The 22,306-nt window shown below is 30.7% G+C and overlaps 2 protein-coding genes across 2 annotated transcripts; one reads left to right on the top strand and one right to left on the bottom strand.

Moving 5' to 3' along the window:
• Positions 1 to 312: 312 nt before the first annotated feature.
• On the bottom strand, positions 313 to 8,059 carry LOC109802830 (putative nucleoredoxin 2). The gene is made up of 3 exons (XM_020364227.3): positions 7,749 to 8,059; positions 2,507 to 3,010; positions 313 to 1,318 (listed from the first exon to the last, which is right to left on the bottom strand). Exons 1-3 carry the CDS (start codon positions 7,884 to 7,886, stop codon positions 653 to 655), a joined length of 1,308 nt encoding a protein of 435 aa, XP_020219816.2. The 5' UTR covers positions 7,887 to 8,059; the 3' UTR covers positions 313 to 652.
• A 6,175-nt stretch (positions 8,060 to 14,234) lies between these two features.
• Positions 14,235 to 18,458, top strand: LOC109796007 (retrovirus-related Pol polyprotein from transposon RE1). Its single transcript, XM_020355603.2, has one exon. It carries the CDS (start codon positions 14,235 to 14,237, stop codon positions 18,456 to 18,458), a length of 4,224 nt encoding a protein of 1,407 aa, XP_020211192.2.
• Positions 18,459 to 22,306: the final 3,848 nt, after the last annotated feature.

The raw sequence follows: 22,306 nt of genomic DNA on the forward strand, positions 1-22,306 counted from the left end.
TAGTCCAATACTAAGAGTCTAAGACCCACCATTTAAAATTGCAGAAAACATCATAATTTGATAACATACTAGGATGATCGGGGTTTGAATTGCCCATGGGCCATTTCGAAATCTGCTTCTTATGTTATCTGATTTCTTGTTGACATATATGGACTTGTTGGTTGTCATTCGCTTTCTTGTCGCTTTGGGCCCATTTCAACTATCATGAGAGGATTTTCTTCCGATCTGGGCAGGTTCCAAACACTAGCTAGCTAACAACACTTCTTTTTGTACGTTACGGAGAAGGAGAACAATAATAATTGATGCTTCAAGTTCATGAATCATGAATGTCTAAATTATTTAAAACCACTATTTTTCCGACAGAAAATCAATTTCCAAATCGAAATTCAAATCACGTTCTTGACTATGTTTATCAAACTTGCACTCATCAATCATCATATATCGGAGTATGTCACCTTTCCCTTTCATGACTGTCTTTTTCTTTCAAATAGAAAATCACCCACAAAGATATGTAATAATCTAATTAATTCTGAAGGGCATTCCAGTCCCTTCCGTGGTGTAGCAGATTCGGTAAAGTTTTCGCCCTCTTGGCCTCTAACACAGGACATTCAATTAATTGCTACAGAAAGTTATTAATCACTTCCTATATATATTATGCACAACCAGTAGTGGTGTCCACCAACACATTATTATTATTATTACTATTAGTGTCACGTTCCACAGCTCTTACGCACTTGGGGTGCACTTCATAGCCACATTGGAGACACTGATAGGCCCAGCTAGAGCCTTGTTCATCACACACGCAGCAAATAAATGGGCCCCCACCGTTCCCATCAGACACCAAATTAAGGTTGTGGCGGTGCCCTTCGTGAAACACCAACGTTGGAAGACCCTTAGCCTCTTCCTCGAGCTTTTTCTCCAGCTCCTCCACTTTGGCGCTGGTGAAAGGGTACGCGTTCTCTTGGTACAAGTTTATCAAGCTCCTACCGTGAATGGTTATTGTTTTACCATCAGGGCCTATGATGACCAACCAGGGAATCCCCTGCACGTTGAAGTGCCTAACCAGGTTCTTGATCTCAGGGTCACCGAAGGGTAAGGCTAGCCAGGGCATGGTGCTATAGTAGGAGTCGAAGGATGCTTGGTCACGGTCGCTGGAGATTAGCACAACCTCGAAGTCTTCCTCTCCCTTTTCGGCTAGCTCGTGCTTTATCTTCTCGTACACGGAGATGAGTTTGGGAGTGAACTTGGCGCATGGCACGCACCATTCCGCTGAGAAGTAGAGTCCAATGGTTTTGCCCACAAGGGAACTCACGGGTACCTGCATGTGTACACGAGGAGCAACACCCGTAATGCGGAACAGGATTTCTCGGCATGCAGTTCAAATGAAACTGCCTGCATGCACCACAAATTCTATTCATATGCATGGATATGATTCTAGTAATTCTACATCTTTTTTCTATAATTAACTACCAGATAAACTACAAGATAACTGTTAAATACAACGACTGATACAATAAAAATTATATAAAAAAAAAAATGTTATAAGTCTTTACTCGATGTTGATGATTAAAAAAGAAAAAGGCATTTTGAAATTTGAATTAAATTCCCAGTCATGTAGTCTCTGGTACTGGAGCATGATTGACTTTAAGTGATGCTTATTCCATATTTACAATATATAAGAATTAGAGAAAAGCTAGACACAAAAATAAGAACTACAACTCTTATTTTGTAACATTAATTTTCTTTTTTATAATCATCGTACAAAATATCAACCAACTTAATTAATGTTTACGATTAATCTCTATCAAGTAATCTAGCTGGCCATTTTAATGAGATCACTCTTAATTATATTTTTTTCATTCACTGGATTCGAATTTCAAAACCTTACTAAAAATGTTTAATAGTATTTGGATCCATGACTAACTGATATTTTGTATCATTGATTTAAACGTTGATAGATAATTGCAACCTTATTAAGTTAAAAAAAAATTGTGACATAACAATTATTTTAACTAGTATTTTAATATTAATAAATTAATATAAGTATTATATAGAATAAATATTTATAATAAATAAATACTTCTATATATGTATAATTAGAAGAATAATATAAATAAATATATTTTTAAATTTTTCAATAAACAATTTTAAACTTTAATTGATATATATATATATATATATATGTGTGTGTGTGTGAGAAGTGATCCACTTATTATAAAATAAGTTTTGATACACTTACTTTATTCAATAACTTTCTATATCAAATTTCAAGATCTAACTATTAAATTAAAAGTTCTTAATTTATATATTTTTAAAAATTTGTAAATTATTTGATGTTTGAAATGCCAAGAAAAGAGATAGAGAATATTGAGTTGCGACTTGAGAGCATGTAATAGTGAGAACTTATACATGTGTATTCTAATTATAACATAATTAGATAATATTAATTAACAAAACGTGGAAAACAGTAGCATGCATGCAAATCAAAAGTATTGGAGCGATTTACCTGTTTGAGTCCCGTGTGAGTGTGAGTCAAAACATAGTTTCTGTGTTGGTTTCCTAGTAAATTAACGAGGGTCTGGTTATCAAGCTTCACTTTGTCTTCATGTTGCAGATGCAACAACCTCTCGATACTGAATGGATAAGCTTGGACACCATAGCGGTAAATAAGTTCAACCCCATCACGAACTGTTGCATCGTTCTCTTTACCATAGTCAGGTTGCAACAAAATCAAGCATGGAATGCCTTCCACGTCATACTTTCTGCTCAAAGCTTTCTTTGTTTCCAAATCAGAGAACGGAATTGCAAGCCACGGCATGTTTCCATAGAAGCTGTTAAAGGCATCCAAGTCCTCATCAGAGGACACATACACTATCTCGAATTGAGGGACACTGCTTTTCAGCTCCTCGTAGATTCCAACTAAGACTTGGGTGAATCCACGGCATGGTGGGTACCAATTGGCAGCGAATAAGAGACCCACTACTTTCCCTTCAAGATCGCTAACTTTTACCTGCATCCACCATTTATAACAACTTAACCCAATATCAAGTTATCAACTACCTCCGTAATTGATTATTGAAAAAAAAAAAAAAAAAAGCCTCCAATACTTACCACAGTCATTAGTCAATTCGGCCCAAAAAGTTAAGAACGGATTAAATTGATACGCACACATTGAAGTCAAGGATTAAACTACCCTTTTGCAATAAAAATTAAATTCATTGAAAATGATGAATTTTTTTTCCTATACATAAAAATTACAAAGCAGCAGCATTTGAACAATAAATTGAAAATTATGAACTAAAAGACTCAAATTAATTTTAATGTTATTGTTTTGACCACAAAGTTGATCTCATCAACGGAACACTTAAATGTTCTCCTTTTCTTATTCTCTTTAGTTGTGTTTTATTTCTAGAAAGAAGACATGTCTCCCCTCAAGACATCTCTCTTCTTAACCTAGCAGTGGGATTTCATGGCCTTGATTTTTTGACCTCCTTCCTGACCTTGATCTCAATGCTTTTTTGTTATGTCATCATCTCTAGATTCCACATATCTTAGGAGCACATCCTTTCACGTAATGGTTTATATCTTTCATTCTATGCATTAATTAAGTCATTATACCTATCATGATAGATCAATCGATTACCCTCTAATGTCGAGTTCAATCAACATTGAATACATAAATATGATTTGTGAGTCTTTGACCCATAAATATCCAATAAATATATTATATTATAATCTCATGGGTCATGTCCATATATAAACTCGAAAAGATGTAAATTTATTGTGGATTGTTAATTATTAAGATGATTAACCTTAAGTTAATTGACCGTGAGCCTAAAAGTTAGATCGGCCATAATCCTAAGGAGGAGGTTGGTCCCGAGTATAGGAGGTAGGAATCCCATAGGCATAGGAGGGTACAATTCCCCTTATCTAACATTTTACTTAAATTATTGTAACTAGAGAGATGCATTAGTTGATTAATCTTTGATAACAAAATCAGTCAACAATTGAGTAATCAAACAAGGTACATCGACCTTGAACCTCTAAGATTACAATTGTAATTGAAATTAATTCATTCTGATAATTTCAGGAATCTCTAGATAATATTACATTTATATGTAGACAAATATATCCATTTGATCTTAATATGCATATGAGCAATAACAACAATAAAACACAAAATACCAAATGGCATGAATGACATATTTTTAAAACAATAAAACATGACGTGACTAAAACACACAAATATAACATAGAATTAATATATAATCTTTAATAAAATACACATTTCATCACAATCTTCAAACAAATAAAGTAGAACAAAAATATATCCCGAATAAATACTAAAAAAAATATATATCATTTTAATTATTCACTACTATTAACAACATTTCTTTTTACTCATGATAAATATATTAGGAATAAAGAGGCACTTCATGCCCCTCTATTTAAAATTAAAATTATAAAAATATAAAAATAATTAATTGTTATTTAAAGAGAAAGAGGTTTGAAATAGTTATAGGTACATTAGTTCAGAATTTGCTCACACCAAAAAGAGGTATTCTTTTATTAATAGTATAAACTAAGTAATATAAATCGGTATAACTACTGCATAATGATATGAATTTATACTAAACGATGTTGTGCATCATATATTCGTTAAATTTCTTAATTTGATACATTCAGCCATCGAAACCAGCTCTTGTGGACAGCTAGGGTAAAGATTTACCTTGTTTATTTTTTAATCAGTAAAGTAAATTACAACAACACAATGAAAATTAAACCTAAATTTTCATTATCCACTGTAACACCGCCATTAATTAGAGTTTCCCTAAAAAAAATTACTTAAAAAATAATTTAATATTTTAAATAAATTAATATAAACTAATATATAAGCTTCACAAGTCTAGGAAATTCTAAACAACAAAATATTTTTGTTTGTCAATATAATAGATCATAACAAAAAGAATAAACCATCTTCTTAGTCTGTGACATATAACATATTACTATTTCTTCTAAATAATCCTAGAAGTATTAAAATTATGTTAACTAATCTCATAAATAATAAAACATCCTTCAATTTAATCCTTAAAATTTACTGAAAACATCTATTTTGAAACTAAATTGATGGATTTTTCGTAATTCAAGAATTACTTAACCAATCTTATTACTTTAAAAACATTTTTGAAGAAAGGATAATAATCCCATAACGAAATTGGCGATTTATTTATAATCAAAATTTACCGTTATAGTAACATAAAATTATATATTCATTCAAATAGATTAGTATATAAACTATTAAGCATTTAGCTTTTTCTAGCAAGTATACTATTAAAGAACTTGAGTCTAACACCTACGATAAGCCTCGACGAAAATTCTAGAAATAGATGAAAGGACATCACGTGGATACGTGCTCTTACGTGTCGCTGGCATACAGAGTTAAAACCATGCCAAATTCCGTACAGCTGCGTTCCAGGCTTCCAGCGATGACCATGTGTCTCAAAAGTTAATTTACAAAATTGCACATAAAAGAAAGGGGCCTAGGGGGAATGATACATGAACATCAATGTTCGAGATTCTGGTACAAGGGGAAGGTTAACAAAGCATTCATCAACGTTGTTAAGGTGAACGCTACTAAGAAATTTCAATTATGCCTTAATCTATCCAATAAAATTCAAATTTAATTTTATCTAAGATACTTTCTCTTAATCAGAATCCGGCCATACTTTTAAAAAAAATTGAAGAACTTGAATAACACCGACAATGGAGTACATGATACAAAAGCATGGGTACATAAGAACAGAAGAGAATCCAGTGCTATCCGAAATTATGAAAGGGACGGGTCACCAAAATGGCCCACTGTTTTTTTCTGTAGGGAATAATGGGCCACGTGTATAACGCACAGCGTAATAGCTAGGACTAGGCTACAGGGACTATTTAGGTGACACTTGTCCTTCAATTGCAATGCTTGGTCCTCCACGACAACGCTGAAAGTGACAACAAAAATTGGGCATGTGTAGCTCGTGAATGCTTTGCATCTATGTCATTTAACTACTCAAGAAAACTCCATGGCTAACAAGAATATCATCGCCATTCATCTTTATTTTCATTCTTCACCTCAAAATTAGCAAAAATCGTTTTGAAAATTCAGCAGTTGTCTAAAACATTTCCCAGAATGCTGGGTACCATTCTTCGTTAACCAAAAAACAAAAATATTTTCTGAATACCAGGTTGTTCACGATTTATTAGTTGACCAACTTTAAAGACAGTCAACCTTAAATTTGAAGAACTGTATCTTGAGTCTTAACCAATCGCCTATTACAGTTGTTAACGCAAGTAATCGTTAATTACAACGCTCCATTGACGGTATCTTTATCTTTACAACCAAAGAAGAGTTGTATAAACTTTTTCGCTTCAAATTTATACTTATGTAGTCTCGTTTTTTTGATAGCTTGTAAAAACAACTCTCTCTTTTCAATATAACTCTCACTTTCTTTGGTAAAGTATTGCTGGTAAAGATGATATAATTCATAAAAATCGCAAGCGAAGTTTGTTGGGGATGGTTTCATAAAATTAAAGAGTAAAGGAATAGACCACTATCAAAAGAGCATAGAAGTGAAGCCCCATTAGACAGCGCAACAAAAACAAAACTTGCTTCTCTCACAGCTTATTTATACCCTACCTCTCCATCTACCCCGTTTATTTGGACGGGTCGGATTGTTACTTTCCGGTTTTGGTTCTCAGAGAATAAATGTAGAGTTATAGACATATTCACCATGCAAGTTTTAGCTGACCAGAGATCATAACCGGAGTTTGGTTTTTTTTCGAATTGAAAAGTTGCATCCTTTAAATAATATTAAACTCAACTGCTTTTAAACCCTAGAACTTAATTTTTTTTTAAGGTGGAAGATAGGCTCTTCTAGATAAATCTTCATAATTTTGGGGTTGCAAATGCTTCTAATTAAGTTCCAATGGATATAAATAGATAAATCTAGAAACTTTACACCTAAAATCTCTCAGGAAAAACAACTAACATAGTTCTGGGTCTTCAGTCTTCACGAAGAACAACCTTAATATAATAACATCTTATTTAAAATACATGAATATGTAGAAATTTTACGGATATAATAAGAGTAATTAAAAATTGCATCATTTTAATTTGCTTGGCCTTTACTAAACGCGATTGAACACAATAAGGTCACCCGCCACCGGCTACCGCGGCAGCAACCTACCAAACATTGTTTAAAAAAAAAAAAACACAATTCCAAAAAATTGCAAGACTGAGTCCTAACCCAAACTACACCAAAAGCCACAGCAAAGAGATTAATTTAATAAAGGAAAGGCCAAAGGGGAATTAAACAAACTACGATTTATACAATCATAATATATATATTCCCATAAATTATTTTCTTGGGTGTATTATCATTTAATATGTATGGAAGAAGCTCTTGTTATTTTCCGCGGCTAAATCCAAAAGTTGGAGGGCCATGACCCATGAGCAAGTCTGGCGAAGATGTATAGAGCACAAAAATAGAATTAAATCGTATCAAGATCAAAATAATACAAGACGAAAAACTGACCAGAAGTGACCACCATCTGAAACAAAACGATAGAAGTATAACCGTAGGAGCATACTATATAGTTTTTTATTTTATTTTCAGCTATTACCCGATGGTGCTCTAAATAATTAACACTGACATACAAAAACTAGAGATAGAGAGGGAAAAGTGTTGAGGGAGATAGAAAACCTGAGAGCCCGTTGGAGAGAGAAGAAAATCACGATCTTGGGAAGCAAGAAGGTGTGAGAACTTGGAGATTGAGACTTTCCCGGAGTTACCATTATCATGCACCACAACTTGAGTTCCATCCTTCATCTCAGCCCTCATCACACACACACACTCTCTCTCTCTCTTTTTTTATTTTTTATATGTACTAGTCTAGAGATTAAAGCACCGCGAGGAGAGTAGAAGCCTCTTGTACACCCGACACTTATATTCATTAGAAGTAGAATCATATTCTTTCCACATCATTACATCCTATGCATCCACAAATCACACATCAACACCTTCACACGTAGCATTCATCCGCACCCCGAGATAATATCAGCCTACACCGCACACACATGGGGAATGATGGTGCAGCCATTTTGATTGCCGCGATCTCGTCCATGTGCGCCTTTGACTTGTGCATGCGTGAGTCAAGCGAACATAAAAGGGCCACGTGTATGGTGGTGATTACCAAATGGGGTGTTATTATTAGGTGCCATCTTATGGCAACGGTGATATAGAAGGTCCGTGTAGTCATAAAAGACTTTTGAATTTGAATTAAATTGATGATGCGGAATACGGCAAAACCCTCCTTCCGACACCTGTCACTCCTTTAATTTCCTTTATTTACTTTTCTATCGCCACTCCCCTTTCTGCCAAAGCTTTCATAGCCTAGCCTTGCCGTACGATGTCTAAAATAGCTCTAATTTTGGATGTCTAAAGTTTTCATAGATGAAAAATTCTGATCCTCTGAAATATATTTCGAACCTTTAAAAAAAAGTTTTAATTATAAAATATTAAATTAAAAAATTATTTTATATTAAATTTATTTTAAAATATTAATATTTTAAGATTTAGACGACGCTGATTCGATTCATTTTTCGGAGTGTGTAACATTTTTCTTCATATATAGATAGGATTTGCATGTAATTGAAAGAAAAACATAATAGCTCAGTAGCAGTGATTTGAATAAATTTAAAAGTAGATGAGACTGAGCTCACACAGATTAAAAATACTCACTAACATAAGATGATTCGCTTGGAAACTAAAAAGAAACGACAAAAAAAAGTGTGTGTAATCATTATTCATTTTTCAATTTTATTTAAAAATCACAATCATCATATTTGGTTTTGATTAAAATTAGAACATGAAAGTCATAAAGATTTTAGGTATAATTTTGTTTCTTGATCTATGAATCCAGTTTATGTGATAAATAAGAATACTAGAAAAATTTAATTCTGTAATTTTTATTTTAAAGTTGTGGGTTGAATGTGATGGACTAGCTTAAGTTCCTACTTTTGGAACAATATTTTTAGTGATACATAATACACATATAATATTTTATAATAGGTTGAAATATCTCTTATACTTTCTTTATTTTCAATTATTTGGATTATAAACAAATATTTTTGATTATGTATATACGTAGTTTAATATATAATAATTATAATTATACGTAATCTATTAACATATATATATATATACACGATTATAATAATTTATATTATTTTATTTATTAATCTTTAAAATAAATAATTTGCAATATAATCTATAAGTATTATTATAATAAATAATTAAAAATTGAATAATTTAATTTACATAAATACTTAACTATATAACTTACAATTTTTAAATATTAATGTTTCCATTTTTCATCCAATTCTATCTTATCAATTAATTACAAATTTTACTTTAATCTACTTTATTCTTAATCTATTTTGATATTTTTTAATCAATAATAAATCTTTACTTATATCTAAAGTTAACAAAGTAGATTTCGGTCTGAAGGTGAATTCAGGTTACTTTAAAAATGGATTGGGTCAAAAATAAAAAATAAAAAAACTTTAAATTGGTCCAAAAACTTAACCTAACTCACTTTTAATCCCATCAATCCAACTTATTAACAACTCACTTAACCATTTATTGTTTTATATATATATTATTCTAACTAAGTACCTTTTTTTAAGAAGAAGATAAAGTTGATATTAAACAACATTAAATTACTATAGATTCATCTACCTAAGTCTTAAATGAAAGTTAATATTGATTGACAACTATTTTAATAACAATAATTTATTATTATTTTTGTTTTAATTGTTTAATTAAGTTTAATATTGCATGGATGATACTTAGTTTGATAATTTTATATTAGATAAAAAATCATTTTAAATTAAAATTTTATATAAAACAAAGTTAGGTGAGTTGGTAAATCAATTTGTTTAACCCACCAACCCATAATAGGTTGAGTCAGATTTAAAAATTTTGAACATTCAAATTAGTGAATTGAGTCAAATCAACCTCACTTCAAAAATGAGTTGAGGTAAATTAGATCGAACTAACCTATTTTAATAATCGTATTTATTTTCTTTCCCTGCCTTTGATTTTTCTCTCTCCCAAACAAAATGTTAAAGTTTGATTCTTTTAACAATCAATTTTTTATTTCTATAATTCTCAAACAAAAATATTTACCATAATAATAATTCTCACTATCGTGTTTAACAAAAAGCAAAAACAAAAAAAAATAATAAATAGTTGGATAAAAGTTGGAGTTATTTAATACGAAAGATAGAAGTAAAAGAAAAATGAAGTAAAAATATTTTTTATTAATTTAAAAAGAAAATGTAACAAAAATAAATAAATTAAAATTAAAATTTTATTTATTTTTCAAATCATAGACGAATGAGATTGGATTAGATCATTCTAGTTTAACTATTTTAAATCATTTAAAAAATTATAATTTTTTTTAAATTAACTAATTTTTATATACAAATTCAATTTATATTAATATAATACATTTTCATCAACTACAGTGAAAAATAAAAATAATTTAAGGATAAATACTTTTATATATAGAGGGGGTTATAATTATACCGGTATAACTTTTACTAAGTATTACACTTAAGGATGACAAAAATACTCGCACCTGCAGGTATCTGCGGATAAAATCCGCTACGGACAATAAATAAATAGGCTAATTGGGTACCTGCGGATAATGAGAACGTATAATTTTTCACCCGTTTATAAATGAGGCGGGGCGAGTATATATGATGATATCCATTCCTGCGGGTACCCGTTTAATAATATTTCTTAGATATCCTAATTATCTTTGTATCACATAACTCTAAAACTACACTCTCTCATCTTATTTTCTTACAAAAGTGAGGTTGATGAATAAGTTACCAACATGTGTTAAGCATATTATAGAATTATGTTGGATGTAATTTGATTAATTTTTTTAACTTTAATTGAACCAATAAGATTTGTGTATTTTAAGTTGTTTACTTTCGTTTGGAATTATGAGATTGAATTATTGTAGCTTTGTTATGAGATTTTAACTTACTTGTGAGATTGATGTATTTTAAGTTATTGATTATCTTGCATTTTTATTATTATTTCAACAAAATTAACATTAAATATAAGTAATATAATTTTTTTAATTTCTTAAAAAATTTATAAATATCCATGGATATCTGTGGGCATTCAATAAATTTATGGATACCCGCGCGGATATAGGGTGGGTATGAGGCCAATTTTCATCCAGTGGGGCGGGGGAAGATTTACTATTATCCACCACCATGGGGCTCTAGTGTCATTCCTAATTATACAGCTCAATAACTTTATATTAAATGTAAATTTTGTAAATTCAACAGTTAGATTGAAAGTTCATATCACTTTATACGTGTATATCAAATTTTGTTAAAATTGAACAACAACTTGAAGGTAATCAAAGTGTTCATATTTTAATATATTTTAAAATGAATATATTACGTCAAATTTTTTATTTTATAAAAATGAAATATTAAATCATCTTGGATTAATATAAAATTTTGTATATATGATCTAAGAGATATGAACTTCCAATCTAACAGTTGGATTTACAAAATTTACATTTAATATATATATATTATTGATATTACCATGAACTTTCATCATGTTAAACAACTTTTCTTTATGTGACTATGTGACTTGCAATGATCGTGTCTTTTTTTATGAAGTTGTCTTAAGGCAATTAGTTCAGAAGTGCAACGGTCTGATACATTAGGAGAGGACCTAAAAAGGATTTAAACAATTATATAGTTGTTATTTTTTCTTTTATATTATTTTTTGTTATTTTGAAAATTAATTAAAATTATTTTCTCTCATGATGTCTCTTTTTTAATAGCTAAATAGAAATGTAACATGATTATAAAGACTATAATTATTTTTATAAAAAATTGTATGATGTATTACAATCACAAATTAATGTTAAATAATTTTACAATTCACTGTGATATATAAACGCGTAATGAATATATGATAATGCGTATAATTAAGATTTTTTTTAAAACAAAATCAAAAACATGATTAGAACTCAAATTGTCAAGCAATTTATCTCCACTCATTAATTTAAAATCTCTTACTTGGAGAATAAAACCATTACTCTGTCGATTAGAGTTTATTGACGCCTTCTTTTCTCTTCTCGAAGAGTGCATTTCACACATTATTCAAAATTAGACAAAAAAAATGTATATTTTCTAAAAATTTATATATAAAGAAAAATATTTAAATTCATACATTAGTTAAATTTATTTAAATATATTAATTTCATATAAAAACTAAATTTTACTACCTAAACTACCCTTAATTATATTTATTGGAAATAATAATCACACATTTTAAAAAATATATATAAATATTAAAATTAAAAAAATTCATTTTTTATTAGAATTAAAAATATATTTTAGTATATAATTTTTGTGATAGAAATATCTAATTAACGGTTAATTTTTGACTTAAAATTGCTCAATAATTTTTTTAAGCTATTGTAAAAAGTTAACGTCGTATACATATCTGAAATGTGTGAAAATGAAATAGTTTTATTATCAATATTAAAATTTAACAATATTTAACACATAATTTATCAAAATAACTAATAGTTTTAATGTAATGGTTGAATTAACAAATATTTTTGTTTCCATTTCTTTAATGCTTTAGTAACAACTGTTAATTGTTCGCTTATTTAATTTCAATTAACATACAGTTATCACGCAATGTCACTATTCTTTCTTTAAATTCACTATTTTTATTGATCATGTAAGTTAATAATTCGATACAAACAAAAGAGCATTGAATCCCGCCAAGCCAATTAATTTAATAACTAATTGAATACACTGTTTTAACTCTAATTTTATCCTACAAAATCATAAACTTAATTTGCCTTGTAAATTTGTTATCCGATAATGGTAACATTGCCATATATAAACAGTTAAAAAAAAAAAAAAAAAAAAAAAACTTTGCCACGGACAATTAAGTTAGCATCAAGGTTTATTTGATTTTGCCAATATACAATAACAAAAAGTCCCAAATGAGAATAGGCTTAGTTATACTTGATAATTTACAAATCCATAAGAAAAACTAAAATCTAAAAGAAATCCACAATTGAAAATTACAATATATATATATATATATATATATATATATATATATATATATATATATATATATATATATATGAAAACTCGAAAAATTGGCTTGAAGCATAAAGAGAGAAAGATTAAAACACTTTTGTCTGAATCATGCAAAGGCATTCATAAAGGTATGTGACAACTCACAACTTTGGAGAGTCATTCTTGACTATAGCAACTCTACAAGTGAAGGGAAGAGAAGTTTCAAAAAAGTTACACTTGATATATTAATGCATAAGAAGAGTGTGATGCTTTACATGGTTATACTATGCACGGAACTACAAAGATCATGCATGCTTAAGTAAGCGTGATTGTGCATATATATACAACATATGCACTGATTGAATAATGTTGGCATCATTCTTAGCATGTTTGGACTATGATTGTGATTAATTAGTTGATTTGGTTTAATTGAATTTTATGGCATAACGAAGTTAATAATCTGGCATGCATTTGTATGAATTCATTCAATGTAGTTTTTGGATTGTAGACTTACTCGGATCTCCTAAATAAAGTGGTAATGGTCTAAAGGTCATATCCTATGTTCATTTAAATAAGGTGATGATGACCACTATAAGTGAAATGAATTTTTGTGGGAAATTCAAGGCGGGAGCATTTTGCATGCATTGTAGAGAGTAGAGTGATTCGTGTGGAAGGAAGTAAGGAATTTGGATTCTCTCATTTAATATTCTCTCTCACTAGCAACATTAATAATTATTAAATATATTTAATAATTTAAATTTAATTTTATAATTAATATAATTTTTTAATAATTTTTATAAAATCAAATTTAAACTATTAAATATATCTAATAATTATTAATATTGTTAAAGAGATTGTTAAGGATAACAGAAAAAGAATAAAATCTGTTAGTTAGTTACAGTTTTGATGACTTTATAAATAGATGTTTATCACCTTAGATGTAACTCACTGATACAATAATATTTTCTCTTCCATAAGTTTTCTCCAATCTCTCATTCTTTTAGAAACTTCAACATGGTATCCAGAGCGTAAACGGTTCAACATGACTTCTGCGGCGCAATTCACCCCTCAAACATTTGCAACGTCAATTGCGATCAAGCTCGACGATGAAAATTTCTTGGTATGGCAGCAACAGGTTCTTGCAAGCATTCGTGGATGGAAACTTGAGAAATTTATCCGTGGGAATGAGGTTCCATCGCGATATGCATCCAAAGAAGATGAAGCCAAAGAAATTGAGAATTCAGAATACCTAAATTACATACAACAAGATCAATTGCTCGTTGCCTGGTTACTTGCTTCCATGTCTACCCCGATCTTGACGAAAATGGTGGGATTAAAGAACGCACATCAAATTTGGATGCGATTGGAAGTCTATTTTGCATCACATACTCGTGCAACGATCAAGAAACTCAAACTTCAACTCCGAATGATCAAGAAAGATAAAGGGGTAAATGAGTATCTTTTAGAAATAAAGAAAATTGTTGATTCTCTTGCGGCTGTAGGTACTGTACTCTCAGAGGAAGATCACATTGATGCAATTTTAGATGGTTTACCAGAAGATTTTGATGGATTTGTAACTTCGGTTACATCAAGACTAGACCCATATACTGTCGATGAGATTGAGGCTCTTTTACTAGCTCAAGAAGAAAGGATTGAGAAAAGAAAGCATTCTGATTCAGTTCTGATTCAAGCAAACATTGTTTCTGGACCCTCCCAATGGCAGAATTCAAATCAAAGTCGTGGGAGAAGTGATTCTAATTTTAGAGGAGTTTTTCGTGGTGGTAGATCAAACAACAGAAGTGGAAACTTTCATAATAGGGGTAGATTCACAAATGGTAGAGGCAATGGCAGATCCAACTGGAACGCCACAGGACATAATTCGTGGAGCCAAGGTAAAGTTCCTTGTCAAATTTGTGGAAAAACTGGACATATTGCTATTGATTGTTGGCATAGGTACAATCAGGAATATCAGAATCAACCTCAAGCAAACAACACTCAATATACAAATCGTGGCAATGAAGTCTCCGAGTCTTTTTCTCTTGCCACACCCTCAACCGTGTTGGATCCTCTATGGTATCCTGACTCAGGTGCATCCCATCACATCACACATGATGAATCTAATCTTTCTACGAAAAGTACTTATACAGGAGCAGACTCAGTGAATATTGGTAACGGTACAAATTTACAAATTTCTCATGTTGGCCATTCTTATGTTCATACTCCACAATCATCAAAACAGTTTTCTCTGCATAATCTACTACATGTACCTTCTATAACTAAAAATCTACTTAGTGTCTCAAAGTTTGCCCTTGACAATGGTGTATTTTTTGAATTCTATCCTCACCATTGTAATGTAAAAACACAGGATACCAAGGAAATAATCCTTCAAGGACAGCTTAGAGGAGGCTTGTATGTCTTTCCTCAACTACAAAAAGTTCAGCCAATTTCTGCCCATCCCACTCAAAGATCTTCACAACAACTTTTCCAGCTTTGGCACTCAAGGCTTGGTCACCCATCTCCTAGGATTGTTAGATTAGTTCTAAATAAAAACAACATCACATGTAATCAAATTCCAGATTCTTTTCTTTGTGATTCCTGTTGTATGAGTAAAGCACATCAACTGCCCTTTGCAGATTCAACAACTGAATATAATACACCTTTACAACTTGTTTTTTCTGATATTTGGGGTCCTTCTCCCGTGGCATCTAGTTCTGGTGCTAGATATTATATAATTTTCATTGATGCCTTTTCAAAATATTCTTGGATATTCCTTCTTCATACAAAGTCTCAAGCTTTTGATGCTTTCAATAAATTCAAAACTACTGCTGAATTACAATTAGGCTATAGATTAAAAGCTATTCAAACGGATAATGCAAAAGAATACTTAAAATTTACCAAATATCTCACTGAAAATGGAATACAACACAGGCTGTCTTGTCCTCACACACATGAACAGAATGGCAGACCAGAAAGAAAACATAGACATATAACTGAAACTGGCCTAACCTTACTTGCCAATGCCTCTCTTCCTCTTCTTTTTTGGGGTGAAGCTTTTGTCACTGCAACAACTCTCATTAATCTCCTCCCAACACCTTCCTTGCAAAACACAAGCCCTTACCAAATTCTCTTTCATAAACCCCCTGACTACAACTTTTTGAAAACTTTTGGTTGTGCCTGTTATCCCCTTCTTCGACCATATAACCAACATAAACTTGATTTCAAATCTCATCAGTGTCTTTTCTTGGGGTATAGCAACCAACATAAGGGATACAAGTGCCTGTCTCCTACAGGCAAGTGCTATATATCCAGACATGTCAAATTTAATGAATCTTTTTTCCCTTATAAACATTCTCCGAATCCCTTCCTTTCATCTTCTATTTTAGATATATATACTTCTCATCCTAGTCCTCCACTCACTGTGCTCATTCCTACTGCTGACAATAATTCTCATGAAAATTGTAATATTGCTAATACCACTAATGCTACTATAATTGTTCCTAATGATGATGCAAATACTACTAATCCAATTGTTCCTGTTTCTAGTTCTATTACTGATACAGGCTCTACAGTTCTACAATCTCGAACTAATGCTCATTCAATGACAACTCGTGCTAAGGCAGGCATTTTTAGGCCAAAAATATATACTGCAAAAGCTACAGACCACATATATGATAGCACAATTGAGCCACACACAGTGAAGGAAGCTCTCTCCAAACCCGAATGGTGTCAAGCTATGAAAGAAGAATATGAAGCTCTAATAAAGAACAATACATGGACCCTTGTGGATTTACCTCCTGGATGTAAAGCAATAGGGTGCAAATGGGTCTTTAAAAGCAAATTTAATGCAGATGGTAGTTTTCAAAAACACAAAGCACGTCTTGTAGCCAAGGGCTATCATCAAAGAGAGGGTTTTGATTTTACAGACACATTCAGTCCTGTGGTAAAACCTACAACAGTAAGAGTTGTCTTAACCTTAGCTCTTTCAAAACAGTGGCATATGCATCAAATTGACATCAATAATGCATTTCTTCATGGTATTCTTAAAGAGATTGTGTATATGAATCAACCTCCTGGATTTGATTCCAGAGAGAAAGGGAAAGTGTGCAGGCTGCAAAAATCAATTTATGGCCTTAAGCAGGCTCCGCGATCTTGGTTTCAAACTCTTAGTCACTTTCTCATCACAATGGGTTTTACAGCAGCAAAGAGTGACACCTCTTTATTCATTAAAATCACTCAAACATTCACTCTTTTGGTCCTGGTCTATGTGGATGATATCATAGTCACTGGCAGTTCCAAATCTGAGGTTGTTTCTTTGGTTACTAAACTCAATTCTATGTTTAAGCTTAAAGACCTTGGACCTCTACACTATTTTCTGGGAATTGAAGTAAGTAACACTACAGATGGAGGACTCGTTCTTTCACAAGCAAAGTATATTAGAGATCTTCTTCATAGAGCCAAGATGACTGACTCCAAATCACAACCAACACCAATGGTTTCAGGCCTTAAACTTCAAGCAAATGGTTCAGCTGCCGTGACAGATCCCACCTTCTATAGATCAATTGTGGGTGGACTTCAATACATCACTATTACAAGACCTGAACTCTCGTTTTCCATCAATAGGGTCTGTCAATTCATGCACAATCCTCAAGAACATCACTGGAAAGCAGTAAAAAGAATACTGAGGTATTTACAAGGAACAGTTCACTATGGCCTACACCTCAAGAAATCTTCTCAGCTGAATTTAACTGCATACTCTGATTCAGATTGGGGATCAGATTTGGATGATAGAAAATCCACCACTGGATTTTGTGTTTATCTAGGGCAGAACCTAGTCTCTTGGTGTTCAAGAAAACAACAAGCTGTCTCCAGAAGTAGCACTGAAGCAGAATATCGTGGAATCGCAGCTGTCACTGCAGAGTTGGTTTGGTTAAAGTCACTACTTAGTGAACTATACATCTCTGTTCCTGTTCCAAAAACATATTGTGATAACCTTGGTGCAGTTCTATTGGCAGCCAATCCTATTTTGCACTCTCGTACCAAACATTTCGAACTTGATTTATATTTTGTCCGAGACAAAGTGATGAAAGGAGAAATTCAAGTCATTCACCTACCAGCAAGGTTTCAAGTTGCTGACATCCTCACAAAGTCTCTCTCCAGTTTCCAGTTTGAAGAATTTCGACACAAACTCATGGTTACCTCCAAGGATAACATGAGTTTGAGGGGGGATGTTAAGGATAACAGAAAAAGAATAAAATCTGTTAGTTAGTTACAGTTTTGATGACTTTATAAATAGATGTTTATCACCTTAGATGTAACTCACTGATACAATAATATTTTCTCTTCCATAAGTTTTCTCCAATCTCTCATTCTTTTAGAAACTTCAACAGAGATACTAAAGAGAAAATATTATCCACATTCGGAAGTAAGGAGTTAGGAGCGTGATTGCGAATGTGAAGCGATGGAGGAAATGGGATATGCGGGCGTAAAATGACACGTATAGAAGCAGTGGGACAAGTGTCACGTGTTGCGCTATGGAAGTTGTTGTCCTCCGTAAATAATTGGAGGGTTGGGGCCCACAGCATAATGGATGAAGGATCACGTGTCCTTCGGAAGCTTGAAAAAGGCGAAGCCATTGCGTTTCTTCCATGGATGTCCGTGAACTGCGATGCAAGTCACAAGAGAGTGACTCGTGTCACCCACGCATCAGAAAACGCGACTCTCTCTCATGGAACTCGGTTGCGGCACGGATTCTCTTGTTTCCCGTCTCAGTTCCACCTTATGGATCAATTTCATTGGGCCACAAAGTCCATTTCCTTCCCAACTTCCAATATTAGTTAAGCTGTCACGCATTATCTGCGGCATTTTCGTTTCAACTTTCAACCATGCCTAAAGGGGAACTTAATTACTCATACCAGTTCCTACATGTGTCAATACTTTATGTAATTTAATTAAAGAATTAAACTGTTCAAACTTCAAAATCCTAATTTTAGATGTACATCCGATCACAATTTTCGACAAAGATTAACTATTACTTTCAATAATAAGTATTTTGTATTTATATTGTGGATAAAAAAATTAATTAATAAGTAATTATTTTTATAAAATAATTGATTATTAATGTTTCATAAAATATAAAATCAAATTAATAAAAATAATAAATATTTTTTCTTTAACTGATAACACTTTTTAACAGTGTCATAAATCTTATGCATATGATAGATTCAAGTATCCACTACATTCATTCTTATTATTATTTCATTCTATAAGTGAAAAAGCACTACGTACTTAAAAAAAGGGTAATTATTTTCAATAAAATGAGGAGTTATTTTTTTAAAAATATAAATATCTTTAAAAAACAAACACCAGATAAATATATTCTCTTAATACAATATTCTAAATAATAGTATATCTTATAGAGCTAACTAGAGAAAGATAGTGATAGCTAAAAACATAGTTCTTAATGTAATATCGAGATGTTTCTTAAAGACCTCTGTTATCAATTTTAATATTTAAGTAATTTTTATCTTTGATATTTGACTTAAAAAATAAGAAGAGGATTATAAATTACACAATATTATAACATATTCATAGCCCTTAAATTTTAGTTACTTTACATTTTAATTTTTATAATTTAAAATAGTGCTTTTTAATAATTATATTTATTTTTTTAATTATTTATAATTTTTATAGTTTAAAATGAATTTTTTAGTCTTTATATAATTTTTTATCTTTTGAATACTTTTATGTTATTTTTAAAAAATATTTTATTTTTCAAGTTGATGTAATTAATGTATTAATTGAATTTTATATATTTGATATCAAATTATTTTGTTAGAATCACTTTAAATTAATTTCTCAAAGTTTTATGTCTTTTTTATACTCTTAGATATAATGTTTATTATTGAAATATCATTTTTTTTATTTTCATAAAATTAAGAATTTCTATTACATCAACACAAAATAGATAATATTACAAAAAGAAATTAACTATAAAACTTAAAAAAATTATAAACTATAAATGTATGGACAAAATAATTTTTTTAAGTTATTAAAATTAAAAAAATTATAAAAAAATAAATATAAAAACTAAAAAAATCCATTTAATATTATATGAACTAAAAGAATAAAATAAGTAAAATTGAAAAAAGAAAAAAAATTTATTTTAATCATAAAACAGTTAAACACGAATGGCAATATCATAGTGATAATATAGATTTCATAATACTAGCAATCATACCTATCCTTATTTCTATAAATAATCATTTTTAATTTTTTTATGTATCAAAATTACAACAACGACAAAAAAAATTTATACATGTATATCCTACTTATCTATATTCATCACTAACTTTGTGACTTTTCCAATATTGGATATATAATTGTATTTTCTTTTTAATAAATTTTTATTTGACTTTGCATTTAGTTTCGTTTAAAATTTGATTTAGGGTTTAAATGTTATATTGTAATATTCTATGTCAAGTTGAAAATGTTTTTTTTTTCAGATAAACTGATTTTTAAAATTATTTAAGACAATTTAAAATTTAAATTTTGATACATTATGTGCGTGTTTGATTTTGCATCGATAGTACACATATCATTGAACTTAACGTTTAACTTTTTAAAAGACGCAAAAGCAACAATTCTAAATGTTAAAGATTCACGCAAATAATGATATCAAGTCAAACACGCCATATCAATAACGATGATGTGTCTTAATTTTAAAAAAATAATTAAAAATTCTTTAATCAATCTAAAATTTACCATGTAAAGCTTGATATTGCATTATTCCTAAAGCCAAATTTAAAATATCTATATAATGTAAAGAAAATTTATTAGTTAATATATAATTAATAACTCCACATTTTCCTTCGGTGCTTTATCACCAAGAAAACTTAGCTAAGTACAAGGAGGAGAAAACAGACGGCACAAATGTCAGTCTACTCTCCAAAGACGGAACAATGTAAGGAAAAGTAAAGTTTAATATGTCCAGTTGTTAAACCAAATCCAAAAACAAAAGAGTAGGTCCACCAACATTACTTTCTATATGTCATCACCCAAAAAAAAAAAAAAAAAAGCAACGTAACTTGTGAAAGTTACTGAAATGAATATCTGTAATAAAAATCGGTTACATGAGATTTCCAAAAGAAAAAGGTGATTAATATTGGGCATAAAAGAGTACAAAAGTAATTTAACACGTGAAATTTTTTGAAATTTAAATTGACAGATTTGGGGGGTTACGGGGGAGGAGAATCTATTAGTAGAAAGTTTTAAATCGTTAAAGGAAGAAACAGATATTGGGCATAAAAGAGTTCTCAGGACCCGGCCAGGCCCAAATGAAAACAGAGAGTAGATTTTTCATCCTCTGACTGGACTTAAGGCCCAAATGAAAATAGATTATGCTAGTTTTCAATATAGACATTATTCGGGTCTACCGGGCCAACCAATGGTTAGAATTCTCTCAACTAAATTTTCTGGCAAAGATTTTCAAAGAAATGAAACATTCCATCTTCCATTTTAGCAAACTGCATCTCACACTGAGTACACTTATATTTCATGCACCTCCTCTAATTAAGCTCTATTTACAAGGCATTCAAATGAAGGAAACCATTCATCAATCAAAACCAAATGCTCTGACATGTGTTTGGAGTGAGAAACATATATTTGGTTCTAAGCACTCTCACCCCAAGCTTATCAGTATTGCAGCAAAGTTTCCAAGCGTATTTCATAAGATAATGCATAAATATTAAATAGATAAGATGTTACAGGGTCACCTAGAAGGATGAAGGAAATTCATGCAAAGCTTCCCCCTCAAAATCCATGGGTCAATTGATTCACAGAATAATATGTAATTCTCAGAAATCATATTTCCAAGAATAATATGATCATAAATGTTATTTATGAGAAGGTTTCAAACAATATTTGGTTAAATTTAAATATTTTCAAGAATATTATAGTGAAATTAAAAGTAAATTTTCACATTTTCATAGAAATATATCTTTTCTACCTTTTACTGTGAAAATCAAAATGACTTAAAATATGAGACTACTACTTTTTTGAAAATTAATAATACCTTAAAAAAATAATTTAAAAAATGTGAAAAATGTACATTTTCAG

This window comes from Cajanus cajan, chromosome 4 (assembly GCF_000230855.2).
Source record: "Cajanus cajan strain Asha chromosome 4, NIPB_CcT2T_4, whole genome shotgun sequence".
NCBI classification, from domain to species: domain Eukaryota; kingdom Viridiplantae; phylum Streptophyta; class Magnoliopsida; order Fabales; family Fabaceae; genus Cajanus; species Cajanus cajan.